General features: G+C 45.0%; 1 protein-coding gene across 1 annotated transcript in view; it reads right to left on the reverse strand.

Annotated features, from left to right (window-relative positions):
* EXOC6B (exocyst complex component 6B) overlaps positions 1-23,107 on the reverse strand; it is a 443,087-nt gene that overhangs the window by 241,708 nt on the left and 178,272 nt on the right. Inside the window, exons 7-8 of the mRNA XM_073611059.1 lie at positions 13,752-13,922; positions 8,970-9,038 (exon numbers count right to left, since the gene is read on the reverse strand). Of these exons, the coding sequence (XP_073467160.1) occupies positions 8,970-9,038; positions 13,752-13,922 (240 nt within the window). The remainder of the gene's footprint in view (positions 1-8,969; positions 9,039-13,751; positions 13,923-23,107) is intronic.

A 23,107-nucleotide genomic window follows, 5' to 3' on the forward strand; every position in this document is an offset into this window, starting at 1 on the left:
GTACACAGAACATGGAAATGCGGTTATTTTAGTAATTTTAAACTGCTAAATACTTTTTCTCATCAGCAGTATATAGCAGTCTTGTGACTTTTATCAGTGTCTGGTTAAAGCTTGTAGAAGGAGTTGTCATTCTACTCTGATTGCCCTATAACATTGGAGGACCCCTGACCCTCTGTCTGGACAGTGCTGATTAGCCCTGTGCTCATCACATGCACTCTCCCAAGAAAAAAAAAACTCTAGCAATACACACCAAACTGAGCATGTGCAGAGTGCCCCCTAGGGCTCTGCCTTATCAGGTGATGTATTGGGGACTGTGGAAGAAGGGGAGGATCAGAGAAGACAGGATCAAACAGCTTTTTTTTTTTTTACACAATACAGAGGATTAACCCCTTAGGTTCTACGGCGAGTATAACAAGCATGCTATACTGCATATACAGACTGATTTTACTGTTGTGGGTTTAGTAACACTATAAGCCTAGTACACACGATCAGAAAATCAGACCAAAAATGCGGCTTTTTGAAACGATCGTGCAATAATCTGATCGTCAGTACACAGATTTTTAGAGCTGATCACGACAGTTCGTGCGAAATTATCTAAAGGAACAAAAACAAACATTTTCCGGTAGGATACCTGGACAAGTAATTTTTGATCAATCAATACAGTATTTGTCCAAAAAAAAAAAAAAAAACTGAAGTCCAAGACCATGCATGCTCAGAAACAAAATACTACATTACAATACATTACACATCACTTTCAAAGTTGTATTCGGTCGTATGAGAATTTGCTTAACTTTAGTAACCTCTTCATTTTCTATATAAAACTAGTATGAACAAAAAAAAAAAAAAAAAAAGATGATTACTCATCTGACATTCTCATTGTGCGTACGAGGCTTTAGTGCTCTCGGCTGGGACAAGTACACACTTTAGGGAGATATGCTTGGCTAATCTGTGATCCCTCCACACAGTGTGTCGTTCCTGTTGCTCCCCCCCCCCCCTTCAGCAACAGTAAATCTTAAAAGCTGTCAGCAGATCGGCCTCTAGTGGCTCCGATTTAGGCACGATGCCAAAAATAGAGAGCAACTGAGCATGCACAGAGCAGGGTGGGAGTGCCTTACTGGATTTTAAACAGTTTAAGCATGGATTTTTTTTTGAGTTTTACATGGATATACTGGGAAAAGGGGTCAGCATGAAGTCATTGATCAGGACTTAATTGTCTGACTAAAGTTCCACTTTAAGAAGGTACCTTCTATTGTTCTCAGACTTCTCTAAATCTCCAAATTCCTTTTTATGTTGCCGTGTTCCAACTTCCTGTTAGGTGGTGGCTTCTTCCGTTCTCCATGGTCACACTGTATATAGAAATGTAGTCACTAGAGCAGGGGGTCTTCAAACTTTCTAAACAAAAGGCCAGATTACTGACATTCAGACTTCAGGAGGACCAGACAGTGGCCATTGGAAGTAGAAAAGGTCCGGACATCAGTGGGAAAAAAAACAATCGTTGTTAGTGGGAGAAATTGTGCCCCATCATTGGTGCCATTAGCAGAAATTGTGCCCCATCATTGGTGCCATTGGCAAAAATTGTGCCCAATCACTGGTGCCATTGGGAGAAATTGTGCCCCATCAATGGTGTCTATTGGAGGAATTGTGTCCGATCATTGGTGTCATTGTGCCCCAATGTTGGTGTTATTGGATGAAATCATGCACCATCATTGGTGTTATTGGGAGAAATTGTGCCCCATCATTGGTGCCAGTGGGAGAAATTGTGCCCCATCACTGGTGCCAGTGGGAGAAATCGTGCCCCATCATTGGTGCCAGTGGGAGAAATCGTGCCCCATCATTGGTGCCAGTGGGAGAAATCGTGCACCATCATTGGTGTCATTGTACCCCATTACTGGTGCCAGTGGGGGGGAATTCTTTCCCATCATTGGTGTTATTGGGAGGAATTCTTTCCAATCATTGGCGTCACTGGGAGAAATTGTACCCCATCATTGGTGTTATTGGGAGAAATTGTCCCCCATCATTAATGTCATTGTGAGAAATTGTACCCTGTTATTGGTGTCACTAGGAGGAATTGTGCGTCATCATTGGGAGGAATTGTGCCCCATTGTTGGTGTCATTGTGAGAAATTGTGCCCCATCATTGGCGTCATTGGGAGAAATTGTGACCCATTATTGGAGTAATGGGAGGAACAGAGCCCCATCATTGGTGGCAGTCGGAGGCATTGTGCCCCATCATTGGTGGCAGTTGGAGGCATTGTGCCCCATCATTGGTGGCAGTTGGAGGCATTGTGCCCCATCAATCGTGGCAGTTGGAGGCATTGTGCCCCATCATTGGTGGCAGCTGGAGGCATTGTGCCCCATCAATCGTGGCAGTTGGAGGCATTGTGCCCCATCATTGGTGGCAGTCGGAGGCATTGTGCCCCATCATTGGTGGCAGTCGGAGGCATTGTGCCCCATCATTGGTGGCAGCCGGAGGCATTGTGCCCCATCAATCGTGGCAGTTGGAGGCATTGTGCCCCATCATTGGTGGCAGTCGGAGGCATTGTACCCCATCATTGGTGGCAGTCGGAGGCATTGTACCCCATCATTGGTGGCAGTCGGAGGCATTGTGCCCCATTATTGGTGGCAGCCGGAGGCATGGTGGCAGTTGGAGGCATTGTGCCCCATCATTGGTGGCAGTCGGAGGCATTGTGCCCCATTATTGGTGGCAGCCGGAGGCATGGTGGCAGTTGGAGGCATTGTGCCCCATCATTGGTGGCAGTTGGAGGCATTGTGCCCCATCATTGGTGGCAGTCGGAGGCATTGTGCCCCATCATTGGTGGCAGTCGGAGGCATTGTGCCCCATCATTGGTGGCAGTTGGAGGCATTGTGCCCCATCATTGGTGGCAGTTGGAGGCATTGTGCCCCATCATTGGTGGCAGTTGGAGGCATTGTGCCCCATCATTGGTGGCAGTCGGAGGCATTGTGCCCCATCATTGGTGGCAGTTGGAGGCATTGTGCCCCATCATTGGTGGCAGTCGGAGGCATTGTACCCCATCATTGGTGGCAGTCGGAGGCATTGTGCCCCATTATTGGTGGCAGCCGGAGGCATGGTGGCAGTTGGAGGCATTGTGCCCCATCATTGGTGGCAGTCGGAGGCATTGTGCCCCATTATTGGTGGCAGCCGGAGGCATGGTGGCAGTTGGAGGCATTGTGCCCCATCATTGGTGGCAGTTGGAGGCATTGTGCCCCATCATTGGTGGCAGTCGGAGGCATTGTGCCCCATCATTGGTGGCAGTCGGAGGCATTGTGCCCCATCATTGGTGGCAGTTGGAGGCATTGTGCCCCATCATTGGTGGCAGTTGGAGGCATTGTGCCCCATCATTGGTGGCAGTCGGAGGCATTGTGCCCCATCATTGGTGGCAGTTGGAGGCATTGTGCCCCATCATTGGTGGCAGTCGGAGGCATTGTACCCCATCATTGGTGGCAGTCGGAGGCATTGTGCCCCATTATTGGTGGCAGCCGGAGGCATGGTGGCAGTCGGAGGCATTGTACCCCATCATTGGTGGCAGTCGGAGGCATTGTGCCCCATTATTGGTGGCAGCCGGAGGCATGGTGGCAGTTGGAGGCATTGTGCCCCATCATTGGTGGCAGTTGGAGGCATTGTGCCCCATCATTGGTGGCAGTCGGAGGCATTGTGCCCCATCATTGGTGGCAGTTGGAGGCATTGTGCCCCATCATTGGTGGCAGCCGGAGGCATGGTGGCAGTTGGAGGCATTGTGCCCCATCATTGGTGGCAGTTGGAGGCATTGTGCCCCATCATTGGTGGCAGTGGGTGGAATTAGGTCCCATTGTTGGTATCGGTGGATGAAATGGTGCTCCAAGGGCTGGATAAAAGCATGCAAAGGGCTGCAGTTTGGAGACCACTGGCACTAGATAAAGCTGGACATCCTCCAGCCAGGAAATAAGGCGGGGTTCTATCTGACGTGCTGCGTCTTCTAATGCACATGGTGAGAAGCTCACAGTGTGCAGTGAAATCAGAGTAAGTAATTTCAGTCCAGGAGAGGGGCCGGTACAACTGTGCAAGACTGAAGGGGAGGCCGGAGGTTTAATTGAATTCTTTCCATTGTTTAGGGGAAGCGTGGTACCGTCATCTGTGGAATTTCATAAGAGAGGTTCTATTGAGGAGATCCCAACTTCAAAGTCATGAGAAAAAAAAATACAGAATTGAACATACTGGGTACTGAAAAACGAAAAAGTGTATGGATTTGGGTGGTGTTGGGCTTATTTTTAACACAGTGTTCATCTTTAGCATATGGTTTTCTATAAAAGAAAGCGAAAAAAAATAATAGATGTCATGACACCCGAGTGACGCGTCTTCCAGGCATTCAAAGTGACTCATGTATACGTCAATGAGTGAAGATGGGTGTTTCTAGAAGGAACGTCCCACATAGGAGACAGATGAATGGCAGTGCTGGGGGCCAGGGATCGGTACAGTGCCGTGATTCACCTAAAATTCTACCACCGGCGGATCTCAGCTGACTGACAGCTCCACTGTGAGGACAAGGCAGGCAATGACCGAAAGAGGCAGAACCCTAGAAAATCCGAAATCATTTCACCTCACTCTGGGCTGGTCAGATATAAAGGAAACGTCATTTTTCTATTAGCTTCGTTAGAGAGGAATTCCAGGTATGGATAATTAATATATAGTTACATTGTTCCAGCTTGGACCAATGAATGTATATACCATACCCGGGACCAATCACTATGTATATACCATACCTGGGACCAATCACTATGTATATACCATACCTGGGACCAATCAATATGTATATACCATACCTGGGACCAATCACTATGTATATACCATACCCGGGACCAATCACTATGTATATACCATACCTGGGACCAATCACTATGTATATACTATACCTGGGACCAATCACTATGTATATACCATACCTGGGACCAATCACTATGTATATACCATACCTGGGACCAATCAATATGTATATACCAGAGATATGCAATTAGCGGACCTCCAGCTATTGCAAACTACAAGTCCCATCATGCCTCTGCATCTGGGTGTCATGCTTGTGGCTGTCAGAGTCTTGCTATGCCTCATGGGACTTGTAGTTCTGCAACAGCTGGAGGTCCGCTAATTGCATATCCCTAGTATATAACATACCTGGGACCAATCACTATGTATATAACATACCTGGGACCAATCACTATGTACATACCATACCTGGGACCAATCACTATGTATATACTATACCTGGGACCAATCACTATGTATATATCATACCTGGGACCAATCAATATGTATATACCATACCTGGGACCAATCACTATGTATATACCATACCTGGGACCAATCACTATGTATATACTATACCTGGGACCAATCACTATGTATATACTATACCTGGGACCAATCACTATGTATATACCATACCTGGGACCAATCACTATACATATACCATACCTGGGACCAATCAATATGTATATACCATACCTGGGACCAATCAATATGTATATACCATACCTGGCTGATGTCCCTGGAAGCTGGAAGTCAGGAGAAGCACCACTACTCCGTTTAAGTTTATTTCAGGGCACACAAAACGCAATTTGTTACCCAATTATTTTTCGTAGACTATAAAAGATGAGATTGCACCGGGTAAATAAGATACCCAACATGTCAAACCTTAGCCCCGGTTCATACTGGGACGACTTGTCGGGCGACCTAGTCGCCTGACAAGTAGCGTCCTGTTCTGTGCAATGGAACCGTTCTAATCGGAGCGACGCAAGTCGCTCTGACTTAGAAAAAGGTTCCTGTACAACTTTCGGGGCGACTTGCATTGACTTCTATACAGAAGTCGTCTTGCAAGTCGCCGCTGAGTCGTGTCCTGGGTCGCCTGAGGCAGTCGCGTTGCAAGTCGTGCTGCCTCAGTGTGAACCGATCCTTAAAGTGGTGTTCCGGCCAAAATTATACTTTTTAAATAAAAATACCCCAATAATACACAAGCTTAATGTATTCCAGTAAAGTTAGTCTGTAAACTAAGGTGTGTTTTGTTAGTTTATAGCAGTAGTTTGTTATTTTATAAACTTACAGCAGGCCGTGGCCATCTTAAGTGTGGGCATCTGAAGCCAGACTGTATTTCTTCCTGGATCTCATCCTTGCAGATCTCGCACATGCTCAGTGCAGCACAGTGTAATAGGTTTCAGGTCAGGTTTCCATAGCAACGCCAGTGTCAGAGGAAGTTGTCACCCCTTCCCAGAAGGCATTGCAAACAGGAAATGATGCGATGGGCCACGGCCAGGGAGGAGGAAGTGAAAAATGAATACAGCAGATATACAGGAGGTGCTGAGAATTTTTTTTTTTTTTTAAATATCCAATTCGTTTACAGTGCACAGTTTAGTGAGGGATGCTGAAGAGTTGTAAAAGTGGGTGGAACTCCACTTTAACACTGCGTGTGAGGGTGACAAACTTCAGTGCCCTTAATCCTCCATGGGCAACACTTTAAAAGCCCCCTACAGGTCATCTGTTTACAGTTCACCACATACCATGGTCCTACAGATATCCTCCTGCTCCCCTGTGTGCGGTGGTATGTAACATGTGTAGCGCAATCGCCATTGTTGTGCGTAGACGCCCCAGATGCATGTATTTACATTTGCACGTACATGCATGCATGTGTGTGCGATGGTGTGTGGCTTACACGATTGGGTAGAACTTTCTTTTTTCATTAAACTTTTTTTTCTTCATATAGGGGACTAAATGTCCCCCATGTGAAATCACAGGTCCCCAAAAAACGCAGAACCTCTCACAAAGCGCAGCGTGACTTGCGCATGCGCAGCGGGAAACTGGCTGTGATGCCTGGAAGGCTACACTGCCAGTTTCCCTTAGGCAAGATGGCGGCGCATGCACTGATTGAAGAATCAGCTCGGATGAGGACAACACTGGATCCTTGGACAAGCAAGTGTTCTTATATTTATATTTAAAGTGAATGTAAACCCTCAACATATACCCAGTGAGGTGAACAGCCTCAGAGGATACAAAGAGATGAAACAAATCTTCCTACATAAGTTTTACTTGTATATCTGCTGTCTTCAGCTTTCCATATTCTTTAGAATTCTAACATTGCGTTAGAATTTTTACTTCCTCATTCAGCACTGGAGTGTAGTCATGGCATACACTGTGTGACAGCTGATTGGAGGAAAAGCGCACTACCCCTCCCCCCCCCCCACATAGGCAGAGGAAGGAAGGAATGTGCAGGAGCTGTGCACAAATTTCAGCCCGGTTTTATCTCGGTTGTCGGAGAACTCGTCAGAAGTTATGCTGATAACGGAGAAACGAAACTGCAGAAAGACACAGGACTTAGTGCTTTAGAGAGAGATAAGTAAACGCCTATTTGCCTAGGTCAAATTTCATGAATCGGGTTTGCATCCACTTTAATATGCAAAAAAGGGGGGGAGTTTGGGACTTTAAATGAGGCACATATGTGGTGTGCCTCCATCCCTGGTTCATCACCCCCCTCATCACCCTGGTTCACCATCAAGATTGGCAGCCTGCTTCTGGGGGGGCTCTGTGTGTGTGCCCCATTTACATGCGGCCCCATTTTGCCTCAGCTCCCGGGACGGACCCCCCTTTTGGCCCTGGTCCCACATTCAACATATCCCATCGCTTACTCTTTGCATGCAAGTCCCCAGGACTGGCAAATCTGCCTTCTCCTGTTATGCTCAGTGCCACACTAGATTAATTATACTTCATTTTTTATAGATATTTGTGAGCATCCGCCCCTGATGAGTGCTCATAGACGAAACGCGTCGATCATATCGGATGCCGATACATGTCTGTATCAGCAATTAACCCAATCTACTGTCTACCAAGCAATCATGTGCATATTACTTTACATCATGCTACTTATATTGCAATGTGCCGCCCCAATGACATGTAAATATATGAATTCATAGGAATTATTCATCATTTTTTCCATATTATCACGTGTTGCCAAGTTGATATCATCATGTATCCTTTATGTCCATGTCATATGTGCATCTTTATGTGTAATTTTATGATCTTTATAATATATATTTTTTTACTTGTTCTATACCATTCATATGTATTGTATACATCCTTCACGTTATTAAACATGTTTTTCTATCAACATATCCCCACAATGTCGGGAGCCTCATTTAAAGTCCCAATCTCCTTTCTAATTTACATCCACTTTAAAGTCAGCAGCTACAGTATTTTTTTGGTGGGGGGGGGGGGAGAGACTGGAGCCCCTCTTTAATGAGACATTAGGGGTCTTCACCTGTCCTCCAATTAAACTGATGTAGTGCAGATCACGCTCCATTGGCTTCTCCCGCCCCCCCCAACCCCCACCCCCCCCCCCCGCGCCCTCGGCCATACCGGCTGGGGAAAGAGACACCAGAACCTGGAAGTGACATTTTAAACGCTGCTTCTGGGTCATTAGCAGGAAGGGGAGATCAGCGAATGAAGACTTACTGATATCTCTCTCCCTTCTACCCAGCGGCACCCGCCGTGCCGGTCCCAGGTCCACCAATGGGCACGCAGAGGCTAAGAATCATGGCAGGGGGAAGACCAGAAGTTGTGGGGGGTGTGGTGTGGATGCGATCCAGCAGCTGCACAGCCGATGGATCGCTTCTGACAGCCAACAGTTGCCTTGTCAGGATTTACACCCAGTTGCAGATTGCCAGGAATGTGTGTACAACCCCCTGCCGCCGCCGACACCGATGTATGGCATATGGTGGTGGCAGTAAAAAGGTCAGAGCCCCTAATAATACCCGTGGTTGTTGAAAGGGATATTTAACAAACTAATATACGAGTGTTGGTCAGATGTCCACACACGATTGCCCATTTAGTGTATATAAGTGGGGTGGGCACCATGATCTCATCTGGTAGTGGAAACCTTTAGTTACCGGCTGCTGTTGGATTTCTATAGTCCAGTATGAAGTGTGAGCACTCACCAGCACAGTGTAGATGTGTAGGCAGCGATATACCGGAGCAAAGTCCACCAGGTCCTTTGTGCCCAGTGCCTGAAAAAGTCAGAAGGGACAGCCGTTATAGAAGAATATCAAAGTATCAATACCAAAGCAATACCAAAGCAAAAGCACCATGTGATTTCTCTGCGGCTGCATTAAAAAAAAAAAAAAAGTGCTGGAACATTTTCCTGAGTTTTAGTTTAATTTCCAAATAAATGGGCTGCCGTGCCCACGCAAATGTCGCCTAAAGGGCTTGGGTGTGAAACTAGCCTAAGGGGGGATTTTTTTTTAGTAGCGATTAAGGTAAACTAAGGGTTAATAAGAGGATACATAGGAACAAATTTATAAAAAAGAAAAAAAAAAGAAAAAAAGATTGTTTTAACTGACATCGTTTGTAGATCAAAGGTCACCCCTTTGATCCACAGATAGTAAGATTGAGTAAATAAATAATAAGTAACAATAATGTTCATTTGTTTCTCTAAATTCTGTCTGAAGAGTGTTTATAAACACTGTTCAGTATTTTTTTTTTTAATATATTTTTATTATTTTATTCAAATATTTTTATTTTTTTTTTAATATTTTTTAGATTTTTAATTAGTTGTAATAGCTGCTAGATACAAAAGCAACTCCCGGCTGTCACTGCCTTAAAGCGGAGTTCCACCCTAAAGTGGAACTTCCGCTCATCTGTTTCCTCCCCCCCTCCGGTGCCACAATTGGCACCTTTCAGGGGGGAGGGGGGTGCAGATACCTGTCTACTACAGGTATTTGCACCCACTTCCTGGAATAGACTCCCAGCCCCTTGCCGCACCCCCCCCCCCGCCATCTCCTGAGAAACACACAGGAGATAGCGGGGACCACTTAGGACGCGTAGCGCGACTCGCGCATGTGCAGTAGGCGACCGGGAAGTGAAGTGGCAACGCTTCACTCCCTGATCCCCTCACAGAGAATGGCGGCGGCAGCAGCCGAGAGCCGAGCGATTGATCGGCTTCGGCTGCCGACATCTCTGGACTCCAGGACAGGTAAGTGTCCATTTATTAAAAGTCAGCAGCTACAGTATTTGTGGCTGCTGGCTTTTAATAATTTTTTTTTAAGGTGGACTCCCTCTTTAACCACTTGCCGACCTGCTTGCGCATATGTACTGCAGCAAGGCGGCTCGGCTGGGCAAACCGACGTACCTGTATGACGGTGTGTGCATGTGGTATTGCGGGCGCCCGCGGCCGGGCACCCACGATTGGGGTGAAGAGAGGCAGAACAGGGATCTGCCTTTGTAAACAAGCAGATCCCCATTCTGACAGGGGAGGGAGAGAGAGAGAGATTAGCGATTCCTAGTGATCAGGAACAGTGATCTCTCTCTTCTCCCAGTCAGTCCGCTCCCCCTAACAGTTAGAAACACCTCCCAGGGAACACTAAAAGCGGAGTTCCACCCAAAAACTGAACTTTCGCTTTAAGTACTGGTTACCCCCAAATGTGGCATGTCTTTTTTTGGGGGGGGAGCGGGTACCCAGCTTTGACAGGCACCCGCACCCAAAGTTCACCTCTCCCCCCCTCCCTCCCTGCAAACCTTCTGGAGCTGAAGTAGTTAAAGAAGATGTAAACCCAACAACATTTTATATTTTGAGTTTGTTTTGAATATTAAAAATGAATTAAATAGCATTTTTACTTTGTGGTGCACAGATGTAAATGTAGTTCAACATTAAAGTGGAACTTCACTCCCTCAATCAACATCGACTATTCTTAATACTAGGGGGGTGCAGTTCCACTTTAAGGGCCCCCCCCCCCCACCCAAAGGCAGATTGCAAACACAGCGCAGTTGCCCGCACTGAATCGCATGGTACAGAGTTATCATGTGATCCCGTTGCAGTGCGTTTCCAAGAGACGTGCATGCTATTGTAGGGCACGATTTTAGTCCATCAAATGAATGGGCTGAAATCACACTGCACCCAAATCGCATGTAAATCCAGCATGTTCCTGTGTGATTCATGGTGTGAAGCTGCCCCAAGTCCCCTGTTCACTCCCAACTTTTAATAGTCCTCTCCCCTTGTTTTGCTGAGATAGCGATTTCCTACAAATCATACCCATTTGCCTCCCTCCTCCTTTTACAGCTATGTTTTGGATTTATTTAGCACTCCTGCCTTACAGCACTGGGATCTTTGCTTTATATCCAAGCCAGGACAGTATATGCATGGGGTTTGCATGTTCTCCCTGTGCTTGCATGGGTTTCGTCTGGTGGGTTAACTGGCCCTTGTCTAAATTGTCCCTAGTAAGTGTGTGCATGTACAGTGGGGAAAATTATTATTTGGTCCCCTTCATGTTTTGTAAGTTTGCCCACTTACAAAGAAATGAAGGTCTATATTTATATATTTACCAAACCCCCCCCCCCCCCCAAAAAAAATGATCCAAATGTTTTAAATTAAGTTGCAGTTCATTATATTAAGTATATGATCCCCAAGCAAAACATGACTTCGTACTTGGTGGAGAAACCCTTGTTGTCAAGCACAGAGGTCAGACATTTCTTGTAGATGGTGACCAGGTTTGCACACATCTCAGGAGGGATTTTGGTCCACTCTTCTTTACAGATCTTCTCTAAATTCTTAGGGTTTCTTGGCTGTCGCTCGGCAACTCGAAGTTTCAGCTCCTTCCATAAATTTTCTATAGGATTAAGGTCCGGAGATTGCCTAGGCCACTCCATGACCTTATTGTGCTTCTTCTTAGGCCACTCCTTTGTTGCCTTGGCGGTATGTTTTGGGTCATTGTCATGCTGGAAGACTCATCCACAATCCATCTTCAGTGTTCTGGCTGAGGGAAGAAGGTTCTCATCCAAGATTTTACAATACATGGCCCCGTCCATTGGTCCCTCAATGTGGCAAAGTCAGCCACATAGCAGAGAAACAGCCCCAAAAAGCATAATGTTTCCACCTCCATGCTTGACTGTAGGGATGGTGTTCTTAGGGTCATAGTCAGCAACTTTTCTTCCTCCAAACACAGGAAGTCCAGGTAAAGCCAAAGAGCTCAATTTTGGTCTCATCTGACCACAGCACTTTCTCCCAATCCTTCTCTGAATTATTTATATGTTCATTGGCAAACTTCAAAAGGGGCCTGTACATGTGCCTTCTTGAGAAGGCGGACCTTTTGGGGGTGGCTGCAGGATTTCAATTCATGGCGTCGTACTGTGTTATCAATTTTTGTTTGGTGACTGTGGTCCCAACTGCCTTGAGATCATTCACAAGCTCCTCCACTGTAGTTCTGGGCTGATCCCTCACTTTCTTATGCATGGAGCTCCAGACTGAGGGCGATTGATGGTTATTTTGTATTTCTTCCATTTGCGAATAATCGCTAACAGTTTTCTTCTCATCAAGCTTCTTGCTGATGGTCTTGTAGCCCATTCCAGCCTTGTGCAGGTCTACAATCTTGTCCCCGACGTCCTTTCACAGATCTTTGGTCTTACCCATGATGGTGAGGTTTGAATGGAAGAAAGAGATTCTGTGGATAGGTTTCTTTTACACACGTAATGAGATGTCGTTAAGAGCACCTTCTTAAATTGACAAGACTAATCTGTGTACCACATGAGGACATAATGTATCCAGTCTGTTGGAGCCAGAATTATTATTGGTTGGTAGGGGATCAAATACTTATTTGTAATCACTGAACTGAAACTTAATTTATAACATTTGTATCGTGTGTTTTTTTTGGATTTTTGGTTGATATTCTGTCTCTATCATTTAAAATACTCCTATGAAAAGAATTCTAGAACCTTCATTTCTCTGTAAGTGGGCAAACTTACAAAATCTGCAGCAGATCAAATCATTATTTTCCCCACTGTATGTAAACGTGTGAGGAAGGGATAGGGTTGCCACCTTTTCTTCTAGTCAAACCCGAACACATTTGCGGCACAGGGCAATTTTTTTATTTAGTTTTGCAGTATAGGATTATAAAAGACCTGGGACACATTTGGATGCCCCAAGGGGAGTAGTAATGTAGCGCACAGAGTGCGCCAGTGGGTGTGGCCAAACTGCTCTTGCTGACATCATCACCCCACCCTTCAGTGATGCCAAACCTGCCCTCAAACAGCCGCCCGCAGCGGCAACAGATTTGTGTATGACTATCTTGGTTACTTGGGGAGCCACAGCCTGATCTGAACCATGTGTTCCGGGTTTCAGGTGGACTGAAACCCGGACACACGATTCAAAATCCGAACTGTCCGGGTGAATCCTGGACAGGTGACAAGCCTAGGTAGGGACCTCAGGCTGGTTTCACACGGGCTTCAGCTTGTCTAAGAGCAATGTAAACAGCAAGCTTTTGCAAAGCATTCGGACAGCTTTGTACAGCTTTCTTCAAGCCTTTTTATATGTTCTAATGGGAGTGCTAATTGCCACTTTAAAACAAGCTGCTAGCAGGTTTCAGCAGGCTTTTTAACAATCTTCAATAGTGTTGACGCCTGGTAGCAGCTTGTTTAAAGTGGCAGTCGACGTTTCCATTAGGATCTGTGATCAACATTTACAAACGGGTGCTGAATGGAACTTTAGAAGCTTCAACAAAGCTTGCTGAAAATTCTACAAATGCTTTATCAAAGCTCGCGGTTCACATTGCTCTTATACAAGCTGCAACCTGTGTGAAAAACAGGCCTTAGAGGGCAGGGACTGATGTGCCCAATAAGTACTTCCTCAACTTGAATAAAAATACCCAGAACTTTAATAATCATCTTGGTTCTGGCTGGCCTTTGTTGTGGTCACACACACACTTAATTGATAAAGATAATTACGGCGTTACCTCCTCTTCCTCATCTTCATCCTCCACGTCCAGGATCCCGGAGTCCTGTTCTGACATGGGGCTGGTGCCGTTCACCTCCGGGCTGGGGCACAGGTCTCTCTTATACCTCTTCCCCAGGCCTCCTCTGCACTGCACAGACAGCAGGTTGTCCATAGTCTTCTGCTGCTGAGCCTAGAGAAAAAGGCAGACATGAATGGCCATGCTGCACAGACTGCGACACACAACATTACATGAAAACCCTAAACTCCCATCAAATACATACACAATAGGGGTTATGGCAATATAGGAGCTGGCACTCCCATCAATGTATTATTTATCACAGGTACTTATATAGCGCCGACAATATACAAAGCGCATGCTTAACCTTCATCGGGTGGTCAGTCGGCCCTTGTGTGACTGTGCTTTCCCCAAAAAAGAAAAAAAAAAAAAAATTAGCAGTGATTTTATAAAAAGGCAAAAAAATAAATAAATAATAAAACTTTCAAGCGATTTAACCACTTGGTCACAGTCTATATACGTCGCGGTAGGGAAGCGATTATACCAGGATCACTGTTGAGGCTACAACCAGGATCCTAGTATCAGTTGTTTAGTGCCAGCGATTCCATTTCAAGTAGAAGTACTCTGAATGGCCAAGTAGCCACTGGAATACTTTTACAGGTGGCAGACGGGGGTACCACCCCCTTCCCGCTGCCTTTACCGGGCAATCTGGAATGATCGGGAAGCCCAGTAATGGTGTGGCCGGCGCCACCCATCTCCGGACTCACAGAGAAAGGAACTGAAGTTGTTCCTCCCACTGAGTGACATCAGAGTCTGGAAGCGACGACTATTTGATCACTTCCGGTTCCAGCTCTTTGTTGACTGGCCACATAGCAGACGTTCAGACCGATCTGTGTCTGATCGGCTGCATTGGAGCCCAAAAGGAGATATCAAGGGTCTAATAAACCCCCGATCTCTCCATAAAGAGTACCTGTCACTGCTTTTGCTGTCACAAGGGATGTTTACATTGTGTAAAGTGATTAAAAAAAGGAGCTGACTGAAGAGACAAAGGACTGAGTAGCAAAGAATCAGCAGAGCTGGGGGACCAGGGCGGGAGAAACTAGACGATGTCACACCTGGTATGCAGCTTGGGAGCAATAGCAACAGAGGGAGGTGAGTGGGGACTGGAGAGAGAGGAAGATCAGAGGATCAGCAAAGCTGGGGTTACTACTGAGTGGGAGATCAGCAAAGCTGGGGTTACTACTGAGTGGGAGATCAGCAAAGCTGGGGTTACTACTGAGTGGGAGATCAGCAAAGCTGGGGTTACTACTGAGTGGGAGATCAGCAAAGCTGGCAGTTACTACTGAGTGGGGGGGATCAGCAGAGCCGGGGGGGTTACTACTGAGTGGGGGGGATCAGCAGAGCCGGGGGGGTTACTACTGAGTGGGGGGGATCAGCAGAGCCGGGGGGGGTTACTACTGAGTGGGGCATCAGCAGAACCGGGGGGTTACTACTGAGTGGGGGGGATTAGCAGAACCGGGGGGTTACTACTGAGTGGGGGATCAGCAGAGCCAGGGGGTTACTAATGAGTGGTTAACCGAAACTGAAAATTCAGGATGCACTTTGCCAAAAACCGAACGGACAATTAAAAAAATTATATATTTTTTTTTGTACAGAATTGTATTATATTCGACTTTTCAACTAATATCAATTTAAATGAATATGAATTAATTATCTGCACCCTTTTCTTCTAACGGCAAAATGCAGATAACACTATTTTCGGCCAATATATTGGTGCATCCCTAGTTACTACTGAGTGGGGGATCAGCAGAGTTGGGGTTACTAAGGGGGGGGGAGATCAGCAGAGTTGAGATTACTAATGAGCCTGGGATCAGGAGAGCCGGAGGTTACTACTGAGTGGGGAATCAGCAGGGATGGGGGACTACTGAGCCAGGGATCTGCTGAACAAGGGTACTAAAGAGCTTGGGAACTAATGATCTGGGGATCTGCTCAATTGGGGGTACTAGTGAGCTGGGGGAATTACAGAGTTGGGGTTACTGAGCAGGGGTTCTACTGAGTCCCTTTAAAACAGCAGAAAATCAACACACATGGGGCATTTGCGAAGCTTCATTAAAGCGTCAAAAAAGCACCACAGAAGCATAAAAAAAAAAACACATAAAAAAAGCATGTTGAAGCGGCAGGATGCACTTTGCCGAAAACCAAAACCGAAATGGACAATTTAAATAAATAAATAAATAGATATATAGATATATATCTATATATCTATATAGATATATAGATATATATCTATATATATATATCTATATAGATATATATATCTATATAGATATATATATATATATATATATATAGATATAGATATATATCTATATATATATATATATATATATATATATATATATATATCTATATCTATATCTATATATATATATATATATATATATATATATATATATATATATATATATATATATATATATATCTATCTATCTATCTATCTATCTATATAGATATATAGATAGAGATAGAGATAGAGATATATATATATATATATATATATATATAGATATATATAGATAGATATATATATATATCTATCTATATATATCTATATATATATATCTATATATATATATCCATATATATACATACATATATACACACACATAGTGAGTACATCCCTCACATTTTTGTAAATATTTTATTCTATCTTTTCATGTGACAACACTGAAGAAATGACACTTTGCTACAATGTAAAGTAGTGGTTGTACAGCTTGTATAACAGTGTAAATTTGCTGTCCCCTCAAAATAATTCAACACACATTAATTTCTGAACCGCTGGCAACAAAAGTGAGTGCACCCCTAAGTGAAAATGTCCAAATTGGGCCCAATTAGCCATTTTCCCTCCCCGATGTCATGTGACTCATTAGTGTTACAAGGTATCAGGTGTGAATGGGGAGCAGGTGTGTTAAATTAGGTGTTAATCGCTCTCACTCTCTCATACTGGTCACTAAAAATTCAACATGGCACCTCATGGCAAAGAACTCTCCGAGGATCTTAAAAAATAATTGTTGCTCTACATAAAGATGGTCTAGGCTATAAAAAGATTGCCAAGACCCTGAAACTGAGCTGCAGCACGGTAGCCAAGACCATACAGCGGTTTAACAGGACAGGTTCCACTCAGAACAGGCCTCTCCATGGTCGACCAAAGAAGTTGAGTGCACGAGCTCAGCGTCATATCCAGAGGTTGTCTTTGGGAAATAGACTTATGAGTGCTGCCAGCTTTGCTGCAGAGGTTGAAGGGGTGGGGGGTCAGCCTGTCAGTGCTCAGACCATACACCGCACACTGCATCAAATTGGTCTGCATGGCTTTGAAGGGAGCCTCTTCTAAAGATGATGCACAAAAAAGCCCACAAACAGTTTACCGAAGACAAGCAGACTAAGGACATGGATTACTGGAACCTTAAGATACATTTATTTGGTTGATATGATGTCAAGCATGTTTGGCGGCAACCAGGTGAGTAGTAAAAAGACAAGTGTGTCTTGCCTACAGTCAAGCATGGTGGTGGGAGTGTCATGGTCTGGGGCTGCATGAGTGTTGCCGGCACTGGGGAGCTACAGTTCATTTAGGGAACCATGAATGCCAACATGTACTGTGACATACTGAAGCAGAGAATGATCCCCTCCCTTCAGAGACTGGGCCGCAGGGAAGTATTCCAACATGATAATGACCCCAAACACACCTCCAAGACGACCACTGCCTTGCTAAAGAAGCTGAGGGTAAAGGTGATGGACTGGCCAAGCATGTCTCCAGACCTAAACCCTATTGAACATCTGTGGGGCATCCTCAAACGGGAGGTGGAGGAGCGCAAGATCTCTAACATCCACCAGCTCTGTGATGTCATCATGGAGGAGTGGAAGAGGACTCCAGTGACAACCTGTGAAGCTCTGGTGAACTCCATGTACAAGAGGGTTAAGGCAGTGCTGGAAAATAATGGTGATCACACAAAATATTGACACTTTTGGTCCAACTTGGACATTTTCACTTAGGGGTGTACTCACTTTTGTTGCCAGCGGTTTAGACATTAATGGCTGTGTGTTGAGTTATTTTGAGAGGACAGCAAATTTACACTGTTATACAAGCTGTACACTCACTACTTTACATTGTAGACAAGTGTCATTTCTTAAGCGTTGTCAAATGAAAAGATAGAATAAAATATTTACAAAAATGTGAGGGGTGTACTCACTTATGTGAGATACTGTGTGAGTGTATATAAATAATTGTATTATATTCGACTAATTAATATCATCAATATAAAAGAATATGACTTTATTTTCGGCACCGATTACCCTATTTTCTGCACCTTTTTTTCGAATCAGGAAGACGCCATTATTTTCAGCCGATATATTGGTGCATAACTAGTTACTACTGAGTGGGGAATCAGCAGAGTTGGGGGTTACTAATGGGGGGGGGATTTGGGGGGGGATGAGCCTAGCTGGAGGTTACTACCGAGTCAGGGATCTGCTGAACAAGCGAACGCGCGAGATGGGGTACGCGCGAGATGGGGTACGCGCGAGATGGGGGTTCTACTGAGCAGGTGTTCTACTGAGTCCCTTTAAAATGTGGCTTCAAAAAAGCATCACAGAAGCATCAAAACACAAAATAAAACATGTTGAAGCGGTAGGCATTTTAATGTGTGTTAGAGTCGAAGTAAGTGTAAATGAGCCCTTAAGGGTATTTGTCTGGAGTTCAGCTTTAACAGTTTATGCAAAGAGTTCTCAACAGCTCTGCCAATAGAAACGTTGTTTAAACTATTTTTTTTTTTTTAAACATTTGACTGGAGTTCCAATTTAAATAAACCCAAATTTGCCTGTAAAGACTTAGCCCTGGAATGACCCAGTACGGGAGACGGGCTCTAAGTTACACAAAATAAATTCTGCCTTTTCCTAAGCCGGGTCTGTAGCTGAGGCCAGGCAGGTGTACTATCCAGAGACCTCTGGAGGACAAGGGGGTAGGGGGGGTAGGGAGCGATCTGTCTGGATGGCGCTTGTAAAGTGCCGTGCCCCCCCCCCCCCCCCCCTCCCACAGGCAAATGCCAAGAAACCTTTTAACCTGAACAAAGGGCAAACGTGCTGTGTGAAGCTCATGACAGGTCGTGTAAAAAGAGCTCAGACTGAGAACAATTACTGCAGAAAAGGTCCAGACTGCAGGCCTGCAGCCCTCCATGGGGAGAGAGCAGGAGATCAAAGCTCGGCAGAAATGCACAGCCGACTGCCGTAGACAGACGAGGCCTGGAATGGCTCCCTTGTGTTTCTGGACTTGCCATGAAAGCTGGCGGATAAAAAAAAAAAATACTAAAATTCCTACACACACACACACACACCAGATCCACCCCTCAACCAGAACAATGGCACGGTATTCACCGGAGATATAAACAGAATATTCCTTTAATAAAAGTAGGGTGAGTGACTGTAACAAGGATACAGTCATAAAATATAAAACAAGTAAAAAAAAAAATGTTAAAAAGGCACACGGTATGAAAAAAAAGATCAATGTGGAGTTCCACCCAAAAGTGGAACTTCCACTTTAAACACTCCTGACCCCCTGACATGCCACATTTAGAATGTAATTTTTTTTTTTTTGGGAGGGGGGGGGGGGTAACCTAATTTTGACAGGTCCCCAGCTCCCACTTCCGCTCGGTCTACTAGGCCAGCGGTTCTCAACCTTGTCCTCAAGTACCCCCAACAGGCCAGGTTTGTAGGTTTTCCTTTATCTTGCACAGGTGCTTTAAATCAGAGCCAATGGCTTGGCATTTTGGACAGCTATTTCAATCTAATGCCGCGTACACACGACCGGACTTTCCAGCAGAAAAGGTCAGACGTAATCATTCCGTCGGATATTACGATCGTGTGTGGGCTTCATCTGACTTTTTTCTTCAAAAATTCCGCCGGACCTAGAAATAGATCATGTTTCAAATACGTCCGACGGAATCAATTTCTATCGGGAAAACCGGTCGTCTGTATGCTGTTCCGACTGACCAAATACAACGCAAGGGCAGCTATTGGCTACTGGCTATTGAACTTCCTTTTCTAGTCTCGTCGTACGTCATCGCGTTCAAAACTAACGGACTTTGGTCCGTTTGTGTGTGGGCAAGTCCGTTCGGTCAGAAGTCCATCGGAACTCCGTCGGGAAGACAGTCGGACCTTTTCTGCCGGAAAGTCCGGTTGTGCGTACGCGGCATAAGAGAAATTCCCAAAACATGGCCTGTTGGGGGTACTTGAGGACAAGGTTGAGAACCACTGGCCTAGGCAACGACTCCTCTTCCTCTCCCCCTCCCTCCCTGCAATCTTCTGGGACACGTCACAGGTCCCAGAAGATTGCCCGGGCATTCAGGACGCGTATGTGTAGTGCGCACCGCGGACAGGAGGGGGGAGAGAAGTGAAGGCTTCGGGCGGCCGCATCGCTGAACCGTGGGACAGGTGAGTGTGTGCTCATTAGGCTTCATGTACACTGCTGGTAAACGGACGTTTAGGAGCAGTTGGGCGTTTTTTTTTTTTTTCAGCTGCCCCTGAACTCTCCTCTATGTTATCTTATCAGTATATGTACACAGGGTCGTTTATAGTCAGTTGAGTTTAGAAGCATTTTTTGGAAAGCAAAAAAAAAAATGCGTTCAGGATGGATGTTCAGAGGCATTTGAAACGCCAAACGCGTGTAATATCTTGTAAACTATGTAACTCGCGTTTAGACGCGTTTCATTTACAGGCGTTTTTAATGGAGATACATTTTTGACTATAAAAAAAAAAAAAAATGCTTCTAAACACAAACACGGCTAAACGCACATGCAAACGTGGCAAAACTGACTTTTTAAACCTTGGTTACTATCTGTCAAGTTAAATCGTTCAGTGTCCCGTGTACATTAACCTCCCTGGCGATTTTCCCGAGTGTGGCTCGGGGTTAAATTTCAGTACCATTAGCGGTAACCCCGAGCCACACTCGGGATTGCATTGCAGGATTCCGGTGCAGTGTTACTTACCTTGTCCCCAGGATCCTGCGATGTCCCCCCGCTGTGTCTGCGGGCTCTGTCCTCCGCCCGAAGCCTCTGTGTGCCGGGCTCCGTTCCCTGCGAGCGTCGCAACGCACAGGGGCGGAGCCCGGTGGCAAATTAAAAAAATTGAAAATTCATAACACATACAGTACACTATAATCTTACAGATTACATTACTGTATGAAATCATTTCACATTCCTTTTGTCCCTAGTGGTTTGTCCAGTGCCCTGCATGTAGTTTTATATTCTATATACTGTCCTTTCTGCCTGGAAACTTGAGATTGTTCATAGCAACCAAAAAGTGTCCTTTTACGTCAAAAGTGGTTTTAGACCAGCTAGAAAACAGCGATAATAAATTAGAACACTTGCAGAATTGAGCGATAGTGAATCGTAGGGAAATTCATTTTATTATTATTATATTATTATTTTTTATAATTAATTTATAGTTATTTATTATATTATAATTTATGATTTCGTGTTTCAAACTTTATCATACCCGGGATGTCTACTAGACTCTTGTTTGGACAGATTTAAGTGTGTTATTCCTAAGAATTACAGGCCTACAATATACAGCGACAAATTTCTATGCAAAACAATTGTACCGCTTTGAGTCGCAAAAATCTGACATAATCATACCGCCAGGGAGGTTAAGCCTTAAAGGTCAGCAGCTACACTTTTTGTAGCTGCTGACTTTTAATAAACTAAAAAAAGGAGTGGAACTCCGCTTTAGGAGTAACAACATTGATCCCATCGTCAGAGTGCGTTTACTACTTTTTTTTGCATTTGAAAAGGGACTAAACTCTGCAAAAAATTCACCTCCACCCTCCAGGGATGCGACTCTTACACCCCTCGGCGGCCGCTGTCATCTTCATTCTGGGTTAATTAGGGGTGTCGGGGGGGTTCAGTCTCTTTGTTATCCAGTTGGGGATGACATCATCCCAAGGATGTGCACAGGAGTCAGTCAATCTGGCATAGCCGGGGTATGCCGGGAATGTACTCTGAGCTTTGCATTCATTAGAAGGCTGGGAGCAGGCGCAATGTGCATGTTACAGCAGAAGAGACATAGCTTGATAGCTAGTACTGCAATAAAGAGCTGCCTGCTCACAATATTTTTACATTTTAGGTTTAGAGCCACTGCAATAACGGGCACTTTCATCCCCTTCATGCCCAGGCCAATTTTCAGCTTTCAGCGCTGTTGCACTCTCAATGACAATTGCAACACTGGGTTTTTTTTTTAGTCAGAGCTTTCTTTTGGTATTTAATCCATGTTGGGTTTTTTTGCTAAACATATAAAAAAAAAACGAAAATGTTGAAAAAAAAAAAAAAAAAAAAAAAAAAAAAAAAAAGAGCTTTTCTTCGTTTGGTAAAAAAATTTTGCAAAGTTATTATTTTTTTCCACTGATGTGCACTGGTGGCCGCTGATGAGGCTGCACTGGTAATCAAGGCACGGATTATCCGTGTAAATGTTCTCCGTCACACTTCCTGGTCATCAGCTCTCCTCTCCTGTCGCAACGTGAGAGGAATGCCAATAACCAGCACGTCTGCTTATATATGATCAACTGTCAAATGATAAAGGGCCTCTGTGATTGGCCCTTTACCCTGATCTATAATCAGCTGTGTCCAAAGGACACATCTATCAACAAAAAGCGCCCGATGCACACACCAGGGGGCGCACGGGAGGCATCCTCCCAGAACAACAGGGCCATGCTGTAGACGTCTTTCGGCTATGGTATGGTATTGAAGTGGTTAAAAAAGGAGTTTGGGATTATAAAAAAATAAAAATTATACTCATCTAGATGGATGCAGCATCAATCCAATGCTGCACCTGTCCTCAGCTGCCTCTACCCTAAAAACTAAGCGGTCACAGACCGCTCAGTTATTGGTCTTCAGTGAGCAGATAGCCATTGACTGTCAGTCATTGGATCTCTGCTCTGACTCTCCAGTACTCACTGGAACACCGGGCTGTGCAGGGAGCGGGAGGAGCTGGCTCAGCCTCTCAGCGGGGCACAGAGTCTGAGCCAGCTGCCAGTCCAGGCATTTGGGTGGATCCCGACATTAAAGTCAGAATGAGTCGAGAGCAAACTTTAGCCCACTGTTGGCTGAATGCAGGTCAAAGGAGTGCAGAACTCCTGTGGTCCATAGGAGAAGTAGGACCAAAAGAGCTTTGGTCCCACTTCTCCTTTAGGGGCATGTGTTTTTATCTAATGGAAGCGGTCTTGCAGGCAGTGCCACAGTGCTCACCACAGCGGCTTACTCAGTTATATATATTTCTGTGATTTCCCCCTTAAGGCTCCTCAAAATGGGTAAAGCGCA

Source organism: Aquarana catesbeiana, linkage group LG01, assembly GCF_042186555.1.
Source record: "Aquarana catesbeiana isolate 2022-GZ linkage group LG01, ASM4218655v1, whole genome shotgun sequence".
Taxonomy (NCBI): Eukaryota; Metazoa; Chordata; class Amphibia; order Anura; family Ranidae; genus Aquarana; species Aquarana catesbeiana.